Source organism: Gavialis gangeticus, unplaced genomic scaffold (genome assembly GCF_001723915.1).
Source record: "Gavialis gangeticus isolate Ggan-Ray unplaced genomic scaffold, GavGan_comp1, whole genome shotgun sequence".
NCBI classification, from domain to species: domain Eukaryota; kingdom Metazoa; phylum Chordata; order Crocodylia; family Gavialidae; genus Gavialis; species Gavialis gangeticus.
Genome location: NW_017728994.1, coordinates 62,754,560 through 62,776,874, shown reverse-complemented (window position 1 = coordinate 62,776,874; position 22,315 = coordinate 62,754,560). Strand labels below are relative to the sequence as shown.

Below are 22,315 nucleotides of genomic sequence, written 5' to 3'. Positions count from 1 at the left end.
ACAGTGACCTGGAGCTAGTAACAGCCACAAGCTAAAGATAATGTAGAGACATGACAACATCATTTATTTGTAGGTTGCCTTTCTGCTGAGTCGTCTTAAGTTTGTTTTCAGGCAAAGGCACACTGAAAGTACATTTAAAATTCACCTTCTTAAACAGCTTCATTTTGTCATCTTTTATCTTGTTAAAATGTGGCCTTTTTTTAGTACAACACTGGTAGCTATTCTTGCTTATTAAAGCAGTATGAAATAAATACATCTCCATTCAAACAAGGCAGACATCCTTGAAACTAATTTTTTTCTTGATGGTTTCTTCAGATATAAAAAAGAGACAATAACATGCTATATATGCAGAGTATATATGCATCCTCAGACTGTCTTCATGTGCAGAGTTTGGAAGTATCAACTTTCCAGTAGATAGCATCAAATATGACAACACCCAAGGACAGCCCCTTGATGGTTCAAAGGATCAACAGTGCAAACAGAATGAGTAATTGATCCTGAGGGAGTATTAAAATTGATTGTAAAAATGTCCATTCCATTTCCCCCAATATCATTTTTAACATTCTCTTCTGCTTAAGCCTTCTGTTCAACCTGCTTCTTCATGCTTGAGCTGCATTTGGAAGCAGTTTCTCCATCCATACACTAGCATGTATGTGAAGCCAGACTCGGCAGACACCTTCCCAGAGAAGATTTCTGAAGGTTTTGTCAGATGGCAGCAGCCATCCCAGGACTTTCATACAGAATATCCAGTGGGGCAATGGTTTTTACAGTGCATTGCTCTTCACTATTTCACTTCAAAGTGCCAGATGAAAACACTAGGCTCGAAGGTGATACCCCAAGAATCAAAGACAATTAGCATAAGCACTGACACTGAATGCTCTTGCTAAGCCTAATGACATGGCACAATACAACTCTGGGCAGATATACTTAAGCTACTTTGCATCTAGCTGCACTAGCACACCACTGCATATACATTAATTAACCCTGTTTCTCAGCAGGGCTGATCAGCCCAGACAGACCACGCTACCATGGTTTCACTGCTTCCATTATTCAAGCCAACTCGAAGCAAACTCTGGTATCCCTGAATGGCCCTGCATTGTGCCATGTAGACATATCCTCAGCATACTTCAGCACATCACTTTAAGGCGTCTTCCATGTTGACTGGTTTGAGGTCTCCTGAAATCAGTGACTCCCCCACCCCAGCTCAGGCGATGTCCCATCTGTCTGATGAGGTGAACTAAGAAATACTCCTACCACATATGCAGCAGTTCCAATCTAGTATTTTCTTGTTTCAAGCCATAAAGTAAAGCAGAGGTCAGCAGCCTACAGCCCGGATCCAGCCCATGAAACCTTCGGATCAGACCTAAAGACATGTGGCTTCAGCAGTCTTCAGCAGCAAGGCATCTGCTCATGCTGCCATGGGACAAACGCCAGCAATGGACACTCCCCCTGTGCAGCCAGGGAGACTAGCAGTAGTAGCAGCAGGGTCCGAGCACCTGCCCATCTCCAACCTGGGGTGGGTCATTCCAGCCTGCAGCCAAAAAGGTTGCCTAACCCTGGGGCAGAGAACCAAAAGCATCTCATTTCACAGGTTGTGGCTTCCTACTATACCACTGATGGGCAAGCATTATATTAAAGCAACTTCACACACGCTACTGTCACAAAAGAAGAGGGTACATCATTTTATTTAGCTTTGGTTGTTAAGATGGCAGCATTGTACCAGCTTCAAGACGGGTTCCTATCTTTTGAAAAGCAGCCCACTTCCAGCCTCCAGCATTTAGGATCTAGGAAGCTGTGATTCAGAGACTGTACCCCAAACTCCCACACTTAATAGCTCCTGATGCACCTTTCCGCCAAGAATCCATCCAGTAGACAGCATCTTTTTGAACCTGGCCAAATTGTCAACTTCCACAGCATCTGGTGGCAATGAGTTCCACATTTTAATTACCCACTTTGTGAAAAAGAACGTCCTTTGGTTATTTCTAAACTTACTACCTACTGACTTCATTTTATGACCCCTACTTCTTGTTCTGTAACAAATATAAAGATCTGTAGAGGCCTTAACAGAGAAGCAGTTGCCATCTTGAACTACTTTTCATTGGTATACCTTTAGAGACACAGAAAAAACAGGTTTTGAAAGTAACACAGAACTGAAGGAGGAGGTAAAACAGTATACTGTTGCTGAGAGTACCCTTTGGGACACTTGTCTTCCTGTCGCTAAGAAAGAAGTAATTTAAATAAGGGGTTTGGGGATTAATGTCACCAAAAAAAAACAAAAACCCAAATCACACTCACCTCTCTAGCTTCTTCTCAATAATGGGCACATCTAATCCCATGGCTTGCTTCGTGATTCGCAGCATCTCTGCAATGCACTGAAGGGTGTCTGAAATCCAATTAGCAGCCTGTCAGACTCTCCTAAACAAACTTTTAAAACCCCACATTCTAGCAAGTCTAATTTTAGAGGCTCTTTGTCACTTAATTTAATTTGCTTTAATTACCTCCTTTTTAACCCTTAGCAAACCACAACTGAGTAAAGGCTACAGTTGATGTAGATCAGCCTCCCCCCCCCAGGGCCTCATGCTCTCTGCATTCAGACAGGAATTGCTGTTGGCTCAACGTCTGGGGAAAATGGTATGGATCAAATCAAACAGGACTTATTATAATTCTTGTTAACATACAATGCAAGGTTACTACAGGAAGCAAGACTTTCTGCTGTTAAGTGTTTTATTAACTAGGTTAAACAAATACAGTATCAAGCATTTTAGTCACAAATTACACTGACTTAATCCATACCTGTCAGCCACTGTGACCTTGTTTAAATGCATCCTGCCCCAACCATCAATAGAACTCAATCTATCCAGATGCTAGAAAGAAATACGCTGTTTTAAAGCTAACCAAATGTGAATTAACATCTTCCACTTAAACAGTGAACAGCTGAGTAACTATCCAGTCAGTCTCTTTTGGTTATGTTCTCTCTTCCCATGTCTAGAATGGGGCCATAATGAAAGTCACCTTTTTAATACAAAGCTCCAAAACCATGGTTAAGCATCATCGTATTAGCACACTGAAAACAGTACAAACATTTTGTACCTTTTCCATCTTCTTCAGGGTTGCGCATGACAGCTCGGAGGGTATGAAAATAGCCACTTGTTTCTTTGTATCTGTAGTGCAACCTCATGCAAGAGAACTTGGGTTTTCCAAAAAGAGTAGGTTCAGGACCTGAAAGAGAAGCCAAGCCTCCACATTTTAGGAAGGTGAGGCTCATTTTTTTCCATGAGTTAACAGAATGACTATTGCAACACTGTCAGCAATAACCTTCACTTGATATAAAAATGAAAAAACACACCATTTTCTGCACTTGTTCCCTAGATCTGTACACACAGCCTCCTATGTATACTCGTGGCAGTTGCTGTAAGCGTGTCTGTTTGCTTTTTTTAAGTTCCTGGGTGGCAATTTGGGCCTCTAGAATAAAACTGCAAGTAGCAGCTAAATGCATATCTTAGTTGGCTACTCTTAAGTGTTGTGATTATCTGCAGGATGGAATCTAGAGTTTTTGGCAGAGGATACCACTGGCCTAAACATATCTGTCGTCTCAGCTAAACCAAGAAAAACACTTCAAATATTGCAAAAGATCTTTCTTTTTGTGGTTCCCCAGAGAATAAATCAGTGGACTTTTATAGCAGGATGGATGTAGTCCCCTGGACTTAACAGAAATCCTGTATTTGGCTGTCATTCATCACTTCAACTTCAATGTAGAGGCAGACTACAATGTGAAGAAAATATTATTTTGTATTAATGGCTTGGCCCTCCACCTCTTTCTCTGGGAGGATACCAGTTGCCATCTGTCTTGATTGAGTCTCTGTTGTTTGGGCCATTAATACAAAATAATGTATTTTCTTCATGTTGTAGTCTGCCTCTACGTTGAAGTTGAAGTGATAAATGAAAGCCAAATACGGGATTTCTGTTAAGTCCAGGGGACAACATCGATCCTGCTATAAAAGTCCACCGATTTATTCTCTGGGGAACCACAAAAAGAAAGATCTTTTGCAATACTTGAAGTGTTTTTATTGGCTTAGCTGAGACAACAGATACATTTAGGCCAGTGGCATCCTCTGCAAGTGCTCTAGATTCCATCCTGCAGATAATCACAACACTTAGGAGTAGCCAACTAAGATGCTCATTTACCTCCTACTTGCAGTTTTATTCTAGAGGCCTAAATTGCCACCCAGGAACTTCAGAAAGCAAACAAATAATAAAGTAATGAGTTGGTAACACTATATGTAGAGCTCAAAACAGTCTTCATCTCTATAAAACTTAATTCTGGACATGCCTGATGATGAACACTACCCAGCGAGTACTCTGAAAAAGGTGTTTCTGAAAGTCTGAAAGAGCTGAATTCTAGCAGCATTCTCCTTTAAAATGGAAAGAAGCTCTTTCAGCTGTTCAAATCTCTAAGACATGAAAGAAAATATAGTCACAAACACTGTAGCGCAATTCATCAGACTGCAAAATAAAGGATACCAGAGAATACACATCCACTTAACCTCTACAAAAAGGGACATCTATTGACTAGACCTGTTTAAATGATGACAGACTATGATATTTTGGAAACTTTTTTGTAAGTGGAAGTCACTGATCATGGATCACACTTTGATTTGATTCAGATATTTAACCGCTGCAATAATTTCACAAAAGCCTATTATTAAATTGGTTCCAATAAGGCTCCAAAAACATATCAAAAGGCTTTTTATGCTGAGCAGTGTTATGTGAGCTAACTGGAAACAGAAAGGTGGAAAAGATGACTGTTGAAAGCATTAAAGACATCTGAAATGTGAATTTAGACTACCAAAGCTGGAGAACAAGCAAGGTGGTGGGGAGGTATCAAGCAGATTGCCCCCGTCCCCTGCCCACACTTATCCCCCGCTGGCTGCTCCCCACTTCCCTTCCCGCATCCCCCACCACTACTGCCTTGGGTCTCCTGCTGCCCCACAACACTCCCCCTGTCCATTGTATTCATAGCATGGTTTAGCAACAAGTACAAATAACTGCTAGACCAAGCAGTAGACAGGGATAGTATGGAATGTAGTACAATGACTTTCTAGTCTTACCTATTTCAATTTTCTCCAACGCCTCAAGGCTTAGTCTTTGATACTGATTTACTTTGTCAACTTCATCGTCATAACTAGACAGAGGGGGGAAACAAAAAAAGTCAAGTGTCCAAAGTTGTATCCATTTACTCGCAGCTAAAACCCACTTACCATGCAAGGATAAGCTGTAAGAGTATTACAACGCTTCATATAAATTGGGTATGTTTGTTAATAAACATACAGTACATAAAAAATTAAAGAAAATATAATTAATGACTCACTAGGCCACATAGTAGGCAGAATTTGAAAGCAGCAACAGAACATCCACATCCTTGTGGGTAGCATCAATGAGACTAAAGGAAAGAAGGAAAAAACAGATGTACAAGGTTTCTTTTTACAATACAGCTACAGTTGTTACAAAATGCTACATCTTGCTGGTGTGTCAAAAAAACGTGGGTTTTTTTATTAAAAAGTAAGGGGTTTTGTGAGTTCTCTCCTGCGGGACCACCTGCCTGGTTGGAATAGAATTTGATAAACTTTCAAATGCAGGTGGCCTGAAGACTGCCCTGCATTCATAAGTTTATCTATCCCAACCAGATACTTGGTCAAATAAAAGATGTATTACCCACAAAAATACTAGCCTCTTACATATTCCTGGACCATCACAACTAAGCACAACTCTAACACGACTGAAAAAACACAAAAAAAACCCAAGTAATTTAACTTAGCTTGGTTATTTTAATTATGGCATTACTTCTGCGTTGAAATAGATCTATAATTTCTATATATTTTAAAAACTATAAAGGCAAGCCAACGCACTGTCAATACGCCTTATTAAACTTGTGCTATTCAAACTGCATACACAAACTGAATCTACACCAGGCCAAATCTGCTCAAGCAAAACTGTCGATTGGGATTATGAATCTTGTGAAGAAGCAGTATTAAACTCCCACCTTAAAGCACAGGATGCTTGGGTTTGGTAAGAGGGTATAATATGAGTTTTCAAGACCACATCAACCCCCTTTTGTTTTTTCAGTACAAATCACATTAATTGCTTCAAGGACATGGTCACATTCTATACTACTCTTCATTTGTATCATGTTTGGAACATAATGTAATCTACTCTCAATGCCACAAATACATTTTAGTAATATAATAGGTTTGTAACTGTGAACAACTCCAGAGTGGCAGATGGCCAACAAAAAAGTCAATCAACTGTAACCTTATTCAACACACCTTGGGTCACAATCAATAAGTGCCCATCCACCATGGAATTTTTCATCATCTGGGAGGAGTAGTTTCATGTAACTTTGCAATAGCTGGCTGATCAATTCCTGATGACTTCTCAGGTTCTCCTTGTGGAGTGCTTCATGTTCTTTTTCTTTTGTAAATATGGAATAAAGGTCTTCAGTGACGGGGTTACCTTGCATCAGATCTAGACAGAAAACAGAAGAAGATAAAAAGGCACAGACATACAATAAGTGCAATACATACAGCAACTACTTAGCATACTGCTCTGAATAAGCATAGTTTCAAAACAGAATTTTTAACATAGCAACATTTAAAGTCTTGCCCAATTACTCAAAACCTATCAGAAGTAGGACAGTCTAAATATTATGCAATGAACTTTCAATCAGCAGATTGTGTTCACAAGAGTAACTGTAAAAGTGTCTGAAAATACCTGAATTACTAGAAATAATTTAAGATAGTTCAGTTTAATCGAATATATTGTATGAATTTGTTAAATGATTAAAGCAGAGTGCTTAACACAACGTACATTACTTTGAGATAAAAAGGGGGTTATAAACAAGAAATAAACTGGATTTATGCCCCACCATACTCAAAGCTGATATCTGCCTCAGTACACAGTAAGATATAAATCAGTATGGAACTTGACAGCACCTGCTTAGCTAACTTCTTGAAAGCGTGAGTCACATGCAGGAACAGTGACAAGACAATTTCCATGAGCATACCGTATATATAAAAACAAGTGCGTTCAATAATTTAGCTGAAGACAGATTTGTACAAATCCTCTTACCTATAACTGCTTGCCTGTAAGCATCCCTGAAGCGATTCAAGTAGTATCTGTTTGCAGAATTGACTCCATCTTTCATTACTCCTGCCAACTTCCTTTCACCAGTCCTAGTGAAGTCACCCTGTTACATAAAACATTCCTTTGAACATTTAATCAACCAAATGTGTGGCACTTATACAGCCCTGGCTGTTTTCAAAAAGCGTTAGTGTTCTGAACATTAGAACTGCAAAACTGAGTGATTCTTCAGAGAATGAAGTCACTATTCTGCATATACAGAAAACTCTTTGGGACATTCACTAAAAGGAAAAAATACCCGAGATCAAACTTGGATGTTCTGGGCACCATGTTCGTAAGTGACACTATACATTTCAAGTCATAAAAAAAAAAAAAAAAGAGCTGATCGTTTGTATATATCTCTTAAGACAGGTCACTTAGGCTGTTCGGGCTTTGTTCTGTTTTAGTTTAGTTAAATCAAAGTCACTACTTTTTTCAGGAGTTCATGATTCATTCAGGTTTAGGTTTTTTTCAGGTGCTTGTGGAAAGATGACATGGGACCCTTCTGGTTTCTGCTAATGCAAGCCAGGCACCCAAATAGACAAGCTGCTTTCTTGAAGCCAGTCATTTACATCCACATAGCTGCCTTCAATCATGCATTTAAGAACCAGCTGGCATTAACAAGGCCAGGGCAAACCTAAAGCGAGTGGGTAAGAACTCTTAGAGCAAAGGGAATGATTCCAGTCTCGCAGTTTTTATTTCTTGGCATGAAAAGCCCTGACAAATAATGCCCGACTTGCAGAGATGCTGAGAATATGCAAATCCCCCTGCACCCCACATATGCCAGTTCATTCAAGTAATCATTAAAGAAAAAATATATAAATAAGTGTTCAGAATGTAAAAAAAACTCCATCCATTAAGCTGGTTTCCAGTTGAATACCTTGACTGTCAGTTTAACTGAATATAAATAGCTTTGTGTAAAGTAACTGAAAACTTGGACTGAACCATAAAGCTTGTTTACGGGCTTAATATGCAAAAATCTAAGGCTATGAAAAGAAAAACAACAATTACTCCTGCCCGGCAGCATTATTAATTTAAGTGCTGTAGGAGACAGGAAGAAATGAGACCATCCCTGCTCTGAGGAATTTACAATTACAAAAGCTTGACAGAAGAAGATTGAGCTAGACAGTATACCAGGATCTGAGATCACCGGAAAAGTTTGCCAATGACTGAATGCTTTAGAAACAACAGGGGTGGTAGGAAGGGAAGGAAAGAAGAAAGGAAGATCATGGAGCATCAAGTATTGGAGAGAAGGGCCAGGGGTTTGAGGGGTCCACAATCCTGAAGCCTAGCCTTGGCAGGCAAGTCTTCACAGATCACCTTTAAATTACAACACTGCAAAACAAATATTAAAGGAGTAGTTTTCCTTTTAGTTAAAATAGCTGATTGAGTTTCATCACTACAACTAGGAAGTTAAATAGTTATTCCCCAAACTCCCCAGTACATGTTTGAAATACTACAGGCATTTTGATGAAATAAAAGAGGATAGTTAAAGGCAGGATTTAGATTCAGTATTAAGTAATGTATTACATTATTCTCCTCTTTAAATGTAGAGCCTAACAGGAGCAGATCAAGTTATTGATAGCCAGCAATGCCGTCAGCTGAAGAGAATCCTGCCAACTTGAACCCGAGCAAGAATGTCTCGTTTTATGCAAGCAGCTTTTAACCAATTGCCTACTGGCAATTGGTAGAAGTCTCAAGAACTATATAAATAAATGACACAAAACAAATCAAAAAATTAAAGTGATTTTCTGTCCATATTTAAAACCAACAAAATAAGTGATATCGAATAAAAACTCAGAGGTCATGATGCGTTACCTTTAAAGCTGCTGTTCCAGCATACTGCCTGCTTATGGCATCTCCGTTGTTTGCCCATATTATCTGGTAGATTCGATTGCATTTCATTGGTAAGAGTTGTTCTGGTGGCATCACGCCCAACTTTTTCAGCTGGAATTTGACACATTTATTAATAGAAAAGGCCAGCGAAACAAGACAACACGTCCTGAAACTATAAAAACTTTATAAAGAAAACCAGTGATGCAGCACACACCACAGTAATAAAACCCTGCTGACTAAAATCTTAGCCAACATTTCATATTTATTGAAGAACTGATTGTTCTGGTACTTTCTGCCAGATATCGATCTTCCACAACATGAAAAATGACTGCCTATCGACTCAAAACTACCTTGCAGTGATCAGTTGCTAAACTGTATTCAAAAGAGTTATGAGTATACCTTAGACCAATAGGCAGGCAAGGCTCTTTGTGTAAATGTGACACCTTTTATTAGACCAACAGAGTAGTTAGAAAAAAGTTCTTAGTAAGCTTTCGGGTGCAATCACCCTTCTTCACCCCTCATCACTAGAAACCGAAACTGAAGATTCGATGCCGATTCAGAGAATTGGCAATGTGGCTACAGACATGCTTTAAATGTTTTCTCTACATACCTTGATGTACCAGGCACGGCTTGTGAACGCTGCGATACTGGGGTGCATGGAGTGTTCCACAGGAGCGTGGGGGCCCCCCCGCACGCTCCGCAGCGAACCCAGAAGTGGACCAGAAGCACTTCCGGTCCATTTCCAGGTCCACCACCGAGTGCATGGGGGGGACCCCCCGGTGTCCCCCAGCTCGGCAGTTGGCCACGGGGGGCCCCCCAAGTACCCCCCCAAACCCAGGAAGTACCAGTTGCCAAGCCAAGGAGTTGTGGAGCGGCCCCCCTGTACACTTCCCAGCTGACCCAGAAGTGCTTCTGGTCCACTTCTGGGTCTGCTGCCAAGTGCGCTGGGGACCCTCCCACACTGCTGTGGGACAGTCCATCCGCTCCACCATCTCAGCGTTCACGAGCCGCCTGGTACCTTGAGGTATGTAGAAAAACCATTTAAAACTGTCTACGTCCAAATCGTTGAATCTTTCTGAATCTCTCCGAGTCAATTCATAGGGTTCTGATTCGATTCAGAGACTCGGCCACTGAATCAGGCCGAGTCTCCGCCAAATCGAATCAGTGACCAAAGCTTCACGTAGCCCTATTAGCTATGTACACTGCCATTTTCTTAATGCCCTTCATCAGAGGATAATGCAACCAATGTTGAGGGGGCCATAGGAGGAAGATGTTCATTAAACATAGAAGTAAACTCATTAAGGATCTTTTTCCTCTTACCATCACTTGAAAATACCCTCTCTGTAAAATGACAGAATAATTCCAGAAAATAATGGTTTATCAATAACCAGCTTAGAATGCTTGGGGGATGGAGAATTTTTGCCTAAGCAAATGCTCATCTCTGAAGCCTGTCATGCATTTTCTCTGCTGCACGTGACAGTTTATTCTGAAGCGCCTGAAACCCAACTGTACCTCTGCACATCCATCACAGAACCCAAGCATTCTTCAGAACAATAAATGTAAAACCCCTTCTTTTGTTTTAGAGCAAGCAGTGACCACTTAAAATAAATAAATAACTGTCTTTAATTCACTGCATGATCAAAGTGAGAAAAGACATTCTGGGACTCATAATACCAGCCTTTTTCTTAAAAACATTAAAACTTTGCCTTCCAATCCTGAAATGTTTTGAACCTGGTTCCAAGGTTTTATGCATGCCTTCTCCCCAGCCCCCAACTTCATAGGTCTGCTAGGATCCAGACCTGCTCCTTCCCAAACACAAATGCTATTTAATTTTAAGTAAAAAAGGCAAGGTATTTAGCACATGTAAATTTACAAGTCATACATGCCTGCTGCTCCATGACCACTCGTGCAATTGCAGCCTGTACAACATTGGTACGATCCAGACAGTCCATACAGTTAACCCGAAAAATTCCTTCCTGTTTACAAATCACACCAGCTTGATCAACCCTTTTGAAAAGGAGAACAGAAGAGGAAAGTATTATCAACTGAGAGCTCTTAAAGGTGCAGGAAATGATCAATCCACACAAGTTAGAAAACATGTTCCTATTAAAATCAACCGCAGAACCTTCAACTCAAATTCATTCATCGTGCCAGTTATAACTCTACTCATCAGCCCCACTGCTCATAATTATTTAATATACTTTCTTATGTAAACATCATTTTACACTGCTTTTCCTTGTTTCATTACGGTTTGGGGTTTTTTAAACAAAATATAACAGTCACCTGAGCATATTCAATACCTACCAACACCACTTCATGTCAAGGATGATATCATGAATGGCATCAGTTAACGTTTGAACATTTTCAAACTTCATCCCTCGGCTAAAATACAGAAGTATAGAAAACAAGTTTTCACTGAGAAAAATGTATAGCATCATAATTCACATAAAGATTATATGCAAACTGACCTGTGGCTACATATGAAGCAAAATAATAGGATATCAAGAACCCCACGAAATTTGGGGTGTCATGCAGGTTTTCTGTGTTTGTTTTACTAATACGCTGTAAGTAGTCTCATAGACAAGCTAATGTTATACCGTATGTGTTTATATCCCTTTTATCTCTGTCAGAATTACAGTATACAGTCTATATACATCTATGATTTTGGACATGGTTTAGTCAAAGGAACTGAGGGATGCCTACTTAAGGAAAGGGGAGTAAGCAAAATTAAGTATCTCTTGCCATTGTGTCACTAGGGCAAGAACTACTGTGGCTCCCAAATGCAGGCGAAAGTGGCTATTATTAGGATGCAGGGTTGCTGGCTGTAGCTATGTTGGTCTACAGACACAGGCAGGCAAGGTTCTTTGGGTAGATGTGATATCTTTTATTAGACCAACCGAGTAGTTGAAAAAAAGGTTCTTTGCAAGCTTTCGGGCACAAGCACCCTTCCTCAGGCATTGGGAGGCTCCAAAGATATTGTACGCCTGTAATACGAAGTTCAACCGCTCAACACTGAAGACATCTTGGAGTAATGGGCCATTAGCTAGAGGAATCTCAGATGCCTGAGGAGGGAGAGAAATTTCTAGAGGAATCTGAGACTCATAAGCAATTAGGACACCACTGATGGGGCTGACTTGGAGATATTTAGGGACTGCCTAGAAGGCCATCCTGATCTTTAGTAATCCCAGGCTTGGGGAAGAGTCCAAGCCCCCAGCAGTCGGGGCTGGCAGGATCGGCAGAAAGTCTGATCTCTGGAAACACTGGCAGGACTACAAGGCCAGGTCATAGACAGGTAAGAGGGTAAGACACTTAACTTGTCTTTTTGTTCTGTCTTCAGACTAAAAAGTCAGATTTTCTTTTCTCTTATAAAATAAACTTGTTGTTTTGTCTCCTTATTTATTGTCTGTGATGGAACATGACCTCAGGTTGAATGATATTCCAGGCGAGCCCATTCTATAGAAAGGGGTGGGGGGGAAACTACAAGTCTTTGACAACTCACAGGGAAACTATCTGGAGATTTTCCCATGCTGCCACTGTGGGCTCTGATATAAGGGCACTGGAGCCAAGGCTTGAGAGGATAAAGAGTTATCACAGGACAAAGTTCAGCTACTTTCTTGGGATAAACAGTGGGGAGAAACTTGGGGCTCTCCCCCCTGCACAGGTTTGCAATGGTAGTAATTGCAGTTTTCAAACAAAATGAAAAGTTTCTCAAACGTTACAAATACCAGATGCAAATTAAACCACACAAAATAATCAACCACCCATGCCTATCTTATTTCCAACCTTTCAACTTCTCATTTGAATTATTATAGGATGATTAGATTTTGGAGGTGACTAAAAGGTGTTAAAGCTCAAGCACCTACATTGAACACCTTCAAAAATAAAATTGGATGCTTATTTTGCTGGGATCCTATGACCCCAGCTGACTTCCTGCCCTTCGGGCAGGGGGCTGGACTCAATGATCTTCCGAGGTCCCTTCCAACCCTAATGTCTATGAAATCTATAAAATCTATGAAGTCCAAACCAAAAAGTGACTTAAAAAAGGTAAGCCAATTCTTTTGGAATATTTCATCCTGAAGGCCTGCAAATAAATGAAGGGATCACGCTGTCCACTAGAACGCAGCCATCCCAGTACGAAATGCAACTACCAGTCTACCCTAGTCGCATTATATGGCAGGACAAAACCCCTTCTGTGAAGCTTGATAACTGAAGCATTTAAACATCCTATGCCAAGGTATAAGGGTCAGAAAAAAGGAACACAGAAACAAACACGACTGCCCGTGCCCCACAACACCCATCCCCAAATCATATTATCTGAAAAGGCTACTACTACTTGACAACACACAGGACTAGACGGTACAAGCATGGAAGGTAATTAATGGATGAAGAATAGGCACTCTTCACCAGCTTCACTTGTAGATACGTACTTGTTTCTTTATTATAAGGAAAAATTCATTTGTTGATAGGGGCTCAGATTCCCTATTTTTGTCACATTATATCACTTGGGGAAAGATTCTAAAAAACCTGCCTGAACTAGAAAAATCAGGAGCACTCATTAACACTATACAGGATGTGCCAGCTAACAGTTTCAAACATAGCCTATTAGCCTGGACAAGGTCCCAGAACAGAGAGAAAAAGCTGGGGGCATGTGAGGATCGGGTGGGCAAAACACGTGGAATGGACAAAGGCAACAAAACCAAAGGTCTTTAAGAGTAACAAGAACTAGAAGAAATGGTCATGGAACTATGACAATGAGGAATATTTTCAAAAGTTAGCTAAAAGACGCATACATGCTTCATAGCCATTATGTTCAAAATGTTCGCCTCAAATACATACCCTTACTACTAATACCTTTCTGTTGCTGTATCTTACCTTAGGAACCACCTACATTAGGGATATTTGTTACAGATATAAATCTCTATTATGGAGGCAAACTTTGTAACAACCTGGGAGTGTTTATTAATCTTTTGATGACATGAGACTGGCTCCCTGCTCAATTCTGCATTGCTGTCTGCCTGCAAACAAAATTAAGTCAAAGTGGACTGTGAAGGGATTGTAAAATCTGGGAAGGAAAGGCAAAACAACACAACTCATTTAAAAGCAATGTACTCACGGCTAATTTAAGGAAACAATGGCTAGTACCATCCAGACAAGAATGGAGAACCCTCCCAAAGCTAAGTCTGAGATCAGCTGAGACCCTAGAAAAAGGCTAGGGGTTTGGTGAGGAGGGGCTGTTGGCCTAGGAAAAAAGAAGTACACTACGCATAATGCAGACTGTTGCCCACAGGCACTCGTACACACTACGGGTTTTAATCCTCATTAAATTAAATAGGTTTATAAAATTTAAAACAATTTATTTTGGAGTGTCATATTATGTTTACACTCACTAGGTTTTCAAACGAATTAAGCCAGGTCCCTGGCCAGTGCCACAGGACAGCAGGATGGTCCAGAGCTGCCCATGCTCTCCCATGCAGCTGTGGAAGCGGGGAGCCAGCAAACCACACAAGAAAAAGAAAAAAGCAGAAGCAATTCAAAAGCAGAAGCAACTCAAAGAGATGAACTACAAAAAAGTCGCAATGCCATCTGGTGGACAAAGAAGTATGCCCTTGTGTTTGAATGCAATGAATCCATGGACACAACACTTTAATTCCAGGTGAGCCAAACTAAACTACGTCCAAGGAGTTTTAGTTTAATGCACAAAAAAGATTTTTAAAGCATTGGGAAATCCCACTCGTGCAAACAGGCATAGTTGCAGCGCATGAAAGAGTAAAAATTGTGCCGTGTACATGAGCCCTACATGAGTAATAAGCTGGGCCCTCTACACTATAGAGGTTGTTTGAGTCCCTATTCAGGTGCCAGTAGTAGCTTCCAAAGGAGGATATTTAGAGTTCATCCACAACAGACCTTTAGGGGTGCTTTCTGCAAAATCTTTCTTGAAAAAAAGCACAAGGGTGAAGCTACCTAAGTAACCAAGACTCACAGCATTAGTATAAAGCAGGGGTAGGCAATCCCCAGTACGTGTGCCAGACCGTGGCATACAAGGCCATTTTGCTTGTCACACCACAGCCAACCTAGGCCACCAGCCACAGAGCTCAGGCTGCTCACAGCAGGCAGCCAGGAGGCTGCAAGCAGCCCCGTCTCCATGGCAGGCAGCAGCTGCCCAGAGCCCGGGCTGGCTTCAGCTGGGAAGCTGGAAATAGCTGCACCGGGCTCAGAGCATTGGCTGGCCTCTGTGGCGGCAGCAGCTGCACGTGCACCTCCAGGGGGAGAGGCCTGAGACAGCGCAACTCCCGCCTCTCCCCTTCCTGGAGGCATGCTTACAGCCACCACCATCACAGAGCCAGTGTTCCAGAGCCTGGTAAAGCTATTTGTAGCCTGCCAGTTACCTGCTACAGCTGCCCAGAGCTTGGGCCAGCTGTGTCAGGCAGCCAGAAGGCTGCAGACAGCTGCACTGGGCTCCAGAGTCCTTGGCCAGGTTCTGTGATGGCAGCTGCACCCACATTTCCATTCAGATGGCTGGGGAGGGACTGGGTTTACACTGCCCCAGACTGCCTGCCACAGCTGGCCCAAGCTCCGGGCAGCTGCAGCAGGCAGCAAGCAGGCTGCAGACAGCTGTATTGGGCTCAGGAGCTCCAGCACTGGTGCCGTGCCAGTGACTGCATGCATGCCTTGGAGCATAGGGCAGGGAAGGGGTCGTGGCAGGGCAGACCCAGTCCCTCCCCCACAGTCCTCCCAGAGGCACATGTGCAGCCATTCCCAGCAACAAAGATCAGGCCCCTCACAGCTCCCCCACGGTTTGCCCCTGCACGCCAAGCTGAGTTGTGCGTTAGGGTTGGGGTGTCTTTTGCACTCTGGCCCAAAACATTGTCAACTCCTGGTGTAAAGCATGGTTCACACAAAAAGGATCCATTTTAGTATCTGTGAAAAATAAGGTAAGTTGCACTATTGAAATTCCTTTTTTTTTTGTAACTTCACTAATTTAAAAAAATCCCTAAACTATCAAGACAGATTTCACGTCTTTCTGTCTACTTGCAAACTGCATGATTCTGATCTCTGAGTGAGTAATAAATAAATAACTACTGCTCCCCAGGACAAAAGAGCAATAAAGATTAATGATCCATAGAAAGGAAACAAGCAAAGAGTACATAGTGAATTCAAATTAGGTCAGGACATCACTATGACAAAAGTGTGCCATTGTTTTAAAGTCTATTAACGTTTTTAAATCACCTCCCATTTAAGAGCATTTTCCAAAAGCACAATGCCCCCTATTGGCACATATGCCTTCAGTCAGTGAATCAGAACATTAACTGCAGAGTCATTTTTCCAGTAAAGCACACCATCTTGAATGCCTTATGAAACAGAAACCCTACAACAGCCACAACCCTGAATTTACATATTATAAGACCTGTCTACGATAGAATCGCTAGCTATCTCGAGTCAGAATAACTGACATGTAGTGCATACCCTGGGTGGCTTTAGAACAGTATTTATTATTCTGAGAAGAGCTCATTTTTAAGCCTAAGTACAAAAATTAAGCATCTGTTCATATTAAAAAAAAAAAAAAAAAAACATCTGCATACAAACAAGCACAACCAGAATTCTGAAAGAACCATAGGGTATTTCATGTGCTTAATGTTCTTAGGTGTATAAAATGAAATTCTATACTAGAAAATGTACAATACAATTTGCAATATGAAACAGCACAAAAACAAAAACATACCATGAAGCCTAGGAGACTGACTGAAAAAGAATGCACACTAAAGTGAAATAGGGCTGTCCCTAATGTTAAGCTACAGATTTAACTAGTAAGCAAAAAATGGGGATTAAAAGTTTTGGATTTTTTTTTCCTCATTGGTTTTTATAAAATACTAGAAGAAAACACCATCAGCCTAAACTACAAAAAAAACCTCAGAATTATATTAATTATTCTACTTATAATTATTCTAGCTGTGTAAAAGTAAATGCATTTCATGCACTATTAGAGAAGCATAGTAATCCCATTGCAACATCTCTCTCACTTTAGCAAATATTACAAATAAGCATATCTGAAAGCCTTCTTACCAGTGCTCATGGAAGTCAAAGGAAACATAAGTGAGGCGTGGATTGTTGTACAGAAGCACTTGTTTTAGAAAAGCATCACCAATAATTTTCTCTCGTCCAGTCTGATCCACCAAATTAATAATGACCTATTCAAGTTAAAGAATTTTACATTGTATTAATCTTGGTAATATCACCTTCTGAACTCTATTCTCTCACTAAAATAAAGCTGTTAAAAACAATAATACTTATTTTGAATCTCTACAGCAGGGGTGTGAAACTCAGGCCCATGGATACTTCTCTCCCACACCTGAACGCCTGACCTAGCAGGCAGCATGCACCTGGGATGCCAAGCCAGGATGCCAGCCATGAAGGGCTGCTCCACTGAGACCAGGTCACAACACTCACTGAGGCCAAGTCCTGGGCTGCACTGTCCATGCTGCTCTCTGGGGCCATGTCAGGTTTTGCCACCCACCAATACGTGAGCAGCACAGCTAGGGACCGGCAGCAAGCTGCATGGGCACTGCAGCAAAGGGACCTGGTCCAAGCAACTGCCTAGGGTAGCAGACATCCCAGACACTGCACAAGGGGCCCATCTGGCACAGCAAAAGAAACAGCCAGGAACTAAATTATAGGCTCTGTGAGCTAGATCTGGCCTGCAGTCCCCATGTTTGACACCCTTGCTCTGCAGACTTCAGTTTCTCCCTTTTTTAAACTATAGTAGGTGTCCTGCTATAGTTGCTCATTTCTAATAAAAATGAACTGTTGATTTATCAAGCCTACATAGTTACCCAAAAACTGAGCTTAACTCATATTCTTAGAAACATCGGCCAAAGACTGCTCAAAAGCTAAAACTGAAGTCCTATTTTTAATTGTCCCTTTAGACCCAATAAGCAGTTAATTCAGACCAACAAAAACTTCATTGCAGACCTAAAACTCACCTCTTTCTTGTAAATTTTCAGTTGTTCTTCAAAATGTGCACGGAAATAGGACACAGTTTCCTTTTCACCTACAGAGCAGAATGAAGTTGTGAAAATCTAGTTTTTATCTCTATTCATACACAAGCTATGAAAATATATTCAAGTCGATAATATCGATATCTAAGGTAGCTAGGAGGAATAGGAAGCACAGTACCTTGTACAGAATCAAATTAACATACTATGCATTTCTTGAATGTCCTAACCTTTTTTCATTTGCAGACCCCTAAAAAATTATGATTCAAAGTGCAGACCCATCCGGACATTGTGAATAGGTACAGACCACTTTGAATGGTAAGTGTAAGTATTCAGATACTTTTGATTGATCATTGTCATCTTTCACAGACTCCTTAGACAGTCTGTGGACCATCAAGGGTCCACAAACCACAGGTTGAAAACCAGTCCTACAGCAAAAGAAGGTAGAGATGCAAATAACTAATAGTATTAGAGCAATACTGTGGTACTGATTACCACCACTGTCTACCCATGAATACAGTAGCTTGACTTATTTGCTTTTCTATTCCAGCCAACCCAATTCCATTCAAGGTTATTCCAGTACAAACCTGTTCAACCACTCTGCCTTACCTTCATGCTTCATATGAGCCCATTTCACAGGAAAGAGGTTTTAAAGATCTCTTTAAAAGAGCTCATAGATCTGATGAAAGCAAGTATTAAACCAAGATAGCAAGGCAGGTAACAAACCCTGAAAAAAATTCAAAGACTATACAGGGGAGAAACTTTGTTTCTAAATAGCTCTTAAAAAGTTGTAATACTACCAACTAACTGACTAGTTTGTATCTTTTTCTTCAAAACTCATCACCACAACTACTTTATATGAATCTCTTTCAAAATGACTGGATTATTCTTCCTAACAATCCTAAAAGGTAGCTAAAAGAGCTGATCACAAGAATAATGATTTGTCCAACCCATGAAGAGATGTCACAAACAAAGAAAGTCGTTAGCATTTTGTTAGTTCCAACTGTTTTCATGTGATCTGGGTATTTTTTGGATTTCCCTTTGCTCCTGTGACTCTCTGTGGTTTTCTCACTTTAAAAAGGAATTCATTTACACTTGCCACTTCTAGAATCTGGCAACAAATCATCCCTTTTCAGCTATTTCAAGATTTCTAGCACAGATCTGCACTTGTCATTTGAATCTCCTAGTGATTCTTGAACTATGACAGGTGACACCAGCAAAATGATTACTAACCACCACTCTAACACCACAGCCAGACTCAGAATCAGCATTGGTTATTGACCAAGACAGCATCTAGAGTCCCAAGTAGGAGGCAAGGCCCCATTCAGCTAGATTGAATTATATTAGTAAAAGTTAAGAGTCTTGAACCAAAAAATGACAAAGCCATAAGAGAAATACAGAGTGCCCAAGTGAGGGACTCGCATAAGAGGGATGGGGGTGAGGAGGGGAAGGCAACTTCTTGATCTTAGCCCACAAGATGCTGAGAAGCCAAACACAGGAAAGCAATCCTTGCCTTCAAAAAAAGGCAGAAAACAGCAAAATCATAAGCCCTTCAGGGAGAAGAGCTGAAACAAATAATTTTAAGTGGCAGATGGATAAAAATTCCCTGAAACTATCAGAAAGAGAAGGTAAATACAAAAATGCTGGGTCTTGAAGAATTACATGCTTGTGGTATGAGGGACTCTACCGCATCAATCTATTTGCTGTCTATATCTCTGATCCAGGAGAACACTGAAGACTTTTTCTTTTGAGTATTCCCCCATCCCTTTCTGTTCATAAAATTATGAATCTGCTGCGATATGGAGCAGTGAAAACCTCAACCCTCATAAGTATACTGCAGGGAATAATCCAGAGGTCTGAATAGCAATCTAAACTTGATCCCCGGCACAGGCTCTCTGACCTTCTTACACTGGCAAAGTTAATCATTAGGCTTTAATTTTGATGCATTAAGATCCTTTCTGTTCCAAATGAGAGAAAACGTGTGACAGAACACTGGTCTTGAGTTACCCAGAAGATAACAGTCTCTTTCCCGGCAGGAGCAGGAATCCTAAATGTTAATGAACTCTGTGGTGTGAATTTCACACTGCCTCCTAAGTTTTGGATTGGCATAAGAGAAGATCAGATGCCGCCCTTTCCCTGACTCGGTAACATGCCACAGCAGATAAGATGGTGTATGGAAAAGGCACTGAGTTATATACTGGGATGTAATTATCCCTCCGCATCTGGGATAGAGGATCCTTAATCAAATTTCAAGCTTAGCTTAAGAACTGAAGTTCATTGTAATTGAACCCCCCTCTTTTTTTTGGTCAAGTAAATAACCTGGAATAGTACTAAAAGATCAACAGAAAAACTAAAATGTTCACACACTGTTTAAGTGATCTCTGTTTCTTTACAGACTCCAAAAAATTACCAGAACTTACTCTTGTCTAGTCGTGGCCGTGGGTTGTATCTGTATCCCACTTGACTCCAGAACACCGGCACAGAGCCTCGCGTTTGAATAAATGAGAGTGTATGATTATGAACATGAATCAACTGCTCGGTCTCCACATAATTTGCCACATTCCCATTTTTATCAACACCTCTTCGCTTATACCGCATGCCTAGAAGACAGGAGGAGAGGGATCAGTTTATTTTTAAAAAGTTAACCCTCTATAAGAATATTCTGCACACTTCTGAGAGGTGGTCCATGGAGAAAATACAAACACTGCAGACAGACAGACAGACAGACAGACAGACAGACAGACAGACAGACAGACAGACAGACAGACAATCTAGGGGACACCCAAGTTACAAAAACACAAAACCTGGACGATTCCCTCTTTTGGCTCCTGTCTCCCACTCTATATTACTTTGGTAGGCATGAAACAAACTTTGAATAAGCCTTGCCCCAGGCAACTCCTAAGAGTATGTTTGTTAGCAAAATCTTGTTCTGTTGTGGGGAATGCTCCATGAGCACTAACACTGGAAGGACAAGATCAAGACAAAACACCCAAAAACTGAAGTGGAAGTTAATTATAGACAAATAAAAAATTATGGAGGATGAAGGATGGTGGGAGAAAGAAGGGGATTTTCTTTTGGGTTTTGGGGGGGGGGTTAATAGGTTTTGGGGTTTTTTGTTGTTGTTGTTTTTAATAGGACCATACAGTTTTCAGGCACTGCACTAAGTGAACTCTGAGAGCTAATTATACATAACTCTACACATGACAAGTAATTCATTCTTTCTAAACAGCAACTAACCTTGACAGAATAGGAAACAGGTTCGCTGTTCCACCAGCTGAACATAACACACTAATAACTAAAATTTGAAATCAAAAGCTAAAAGAGATGCTCTAATTTACACAATGGTAAACAGGGAAGTCCCATGAGAAGTTTGAAGATTTACCTGCAGAAAACTTGATGGGGGGGGGGGGTGGCAATTAATTTTTTGTCTACATATTGAGATCTGTGCATTTTAAAACAGTTATCACTACTGAGATTATTTTAATCTACTGTCCCTGTGCTTGACTGTCAAGTATAATAGTTTGGAAACTATGACGGCTTGTATCTGGAATCTAAAAAGGACAAAAGTGAATGAAGTTACATTCAAATATAGTTAATTACAACATGGAAGCATGAAAAACAAGTATAAAAGTCTGATGCACCAAATTTTAGAATCTCATTGCAATGCCTTAATTAAACTGCAGTATGGGTGAACAAGTAAAAGTAGTAATATAGTGTTAAGCTTATTAGCAATGTCTACACTTTAAAAATCACGCCTCCTTTTCTTCCCCTCATCCTGCCTCCCCCACAAAAAAATAATTCCGAGGTCCTCAAGCAGATACAGGATAGACTGCCAAAGTCTATTTATAAATGTAAAGGAACCATTTTTTCTTAATATTGTAGTTTTAACACTAAATTAGTTGCAGGTATAAGTAGTATCCTTCACAATTACTGAAATTTGCAGAAAAATTAGGAAGGAACAACCAGTACGTGCTTTGAGACCACTCCTTAAAATAGTATTCCAGGTCGATTCTAAGTCAAAACACAGATGTAAGCAAGAAAGAAAAAAAAAATGGTAATATTTGGGAACACATCCAACAATTATTCTTAAAGTGCTGTACAAAATAACGTTATTAAGACAGTAAGATCTGATCTGTTAAGTCAACCTGTTAGTAAAAAAGTGATGCTCCAACTTCATAAAACTATTTGAATACTTACAAATAAGCATTTAAATGTTTAATATTAAAGCTATAGCCACCATGATTCTGAATTTTTTTTTTCTTTTTTTTTTTTTTAATAGGTCAACAGTGAACTCTTCCCAACTATTATGAAAA

General features: G+C 40.5%; 1 protein-coding gene across 1 annotated transcript in view; it reads right to left on the bottom strand.

The window, feature by feature from the left end:
• INPP5F (inositol polyphosphate-5-phosphatase F) overlaps nucleotides 1-22,315 on the bottom strand; it is a 120,628-nt gene that overhangs the window by 5,711 nt on the left and 92,602 nt on the right. The window contains exons 8-19 of the mRNA XM_019502916.1: nucleotides 20,423-20,602; nucleotides 17,991-18,058; nucleotides 17,074-17,198; nucleotides 11,317-11,394; nucleotides 10,899-11,019; nucleotides 8,995-9,123; nucleotides 7,126-7,243; nucleotides 6,324-6,522; nucleotides 5,369-5,440; nucleotides 5,109-5,182; nucleotides 3,091-3,219; nucleotides 2,296-2,383 (exon numbers count right to left, since the gene is read on the bottom strand). Coding sequence (XP_019358461.1) covers nucleotides 2,296-2,383; nucleotides 3,091-3,219; nucleotides 5,109-5,182; nucleotides 5,369-5,440; nucleotides 6,324-6,522; nucleotides 7,126-7,243; nucleotides 8,995-9,123; nucleotides 10,899-11,019; nucleotides 11,317-11,394; nucleotides 17,074-17,198; nucleotides 17,991-18,058; nucleotides 20,423-20,602 — 1,381 coding nt within the window. The remainder of the gene's footprint in view (nucleotides 1-2,295; nucleotides 2,384-3,090; nucleotides 3,220-5,108; nucleotides 5,183-5,368; nucleotides 5,441-6,323; nucleotides 6,523-7,125; nucleotides 7,244-8,994; nucleotides 9,124-10,898; nucleotides 11,020-11,316; nucleotides 11,395-17,073; nucleotides 17,199-17,990; nucleotides 18,059-20,422; nucleotides 20,603-22,315) is intronic.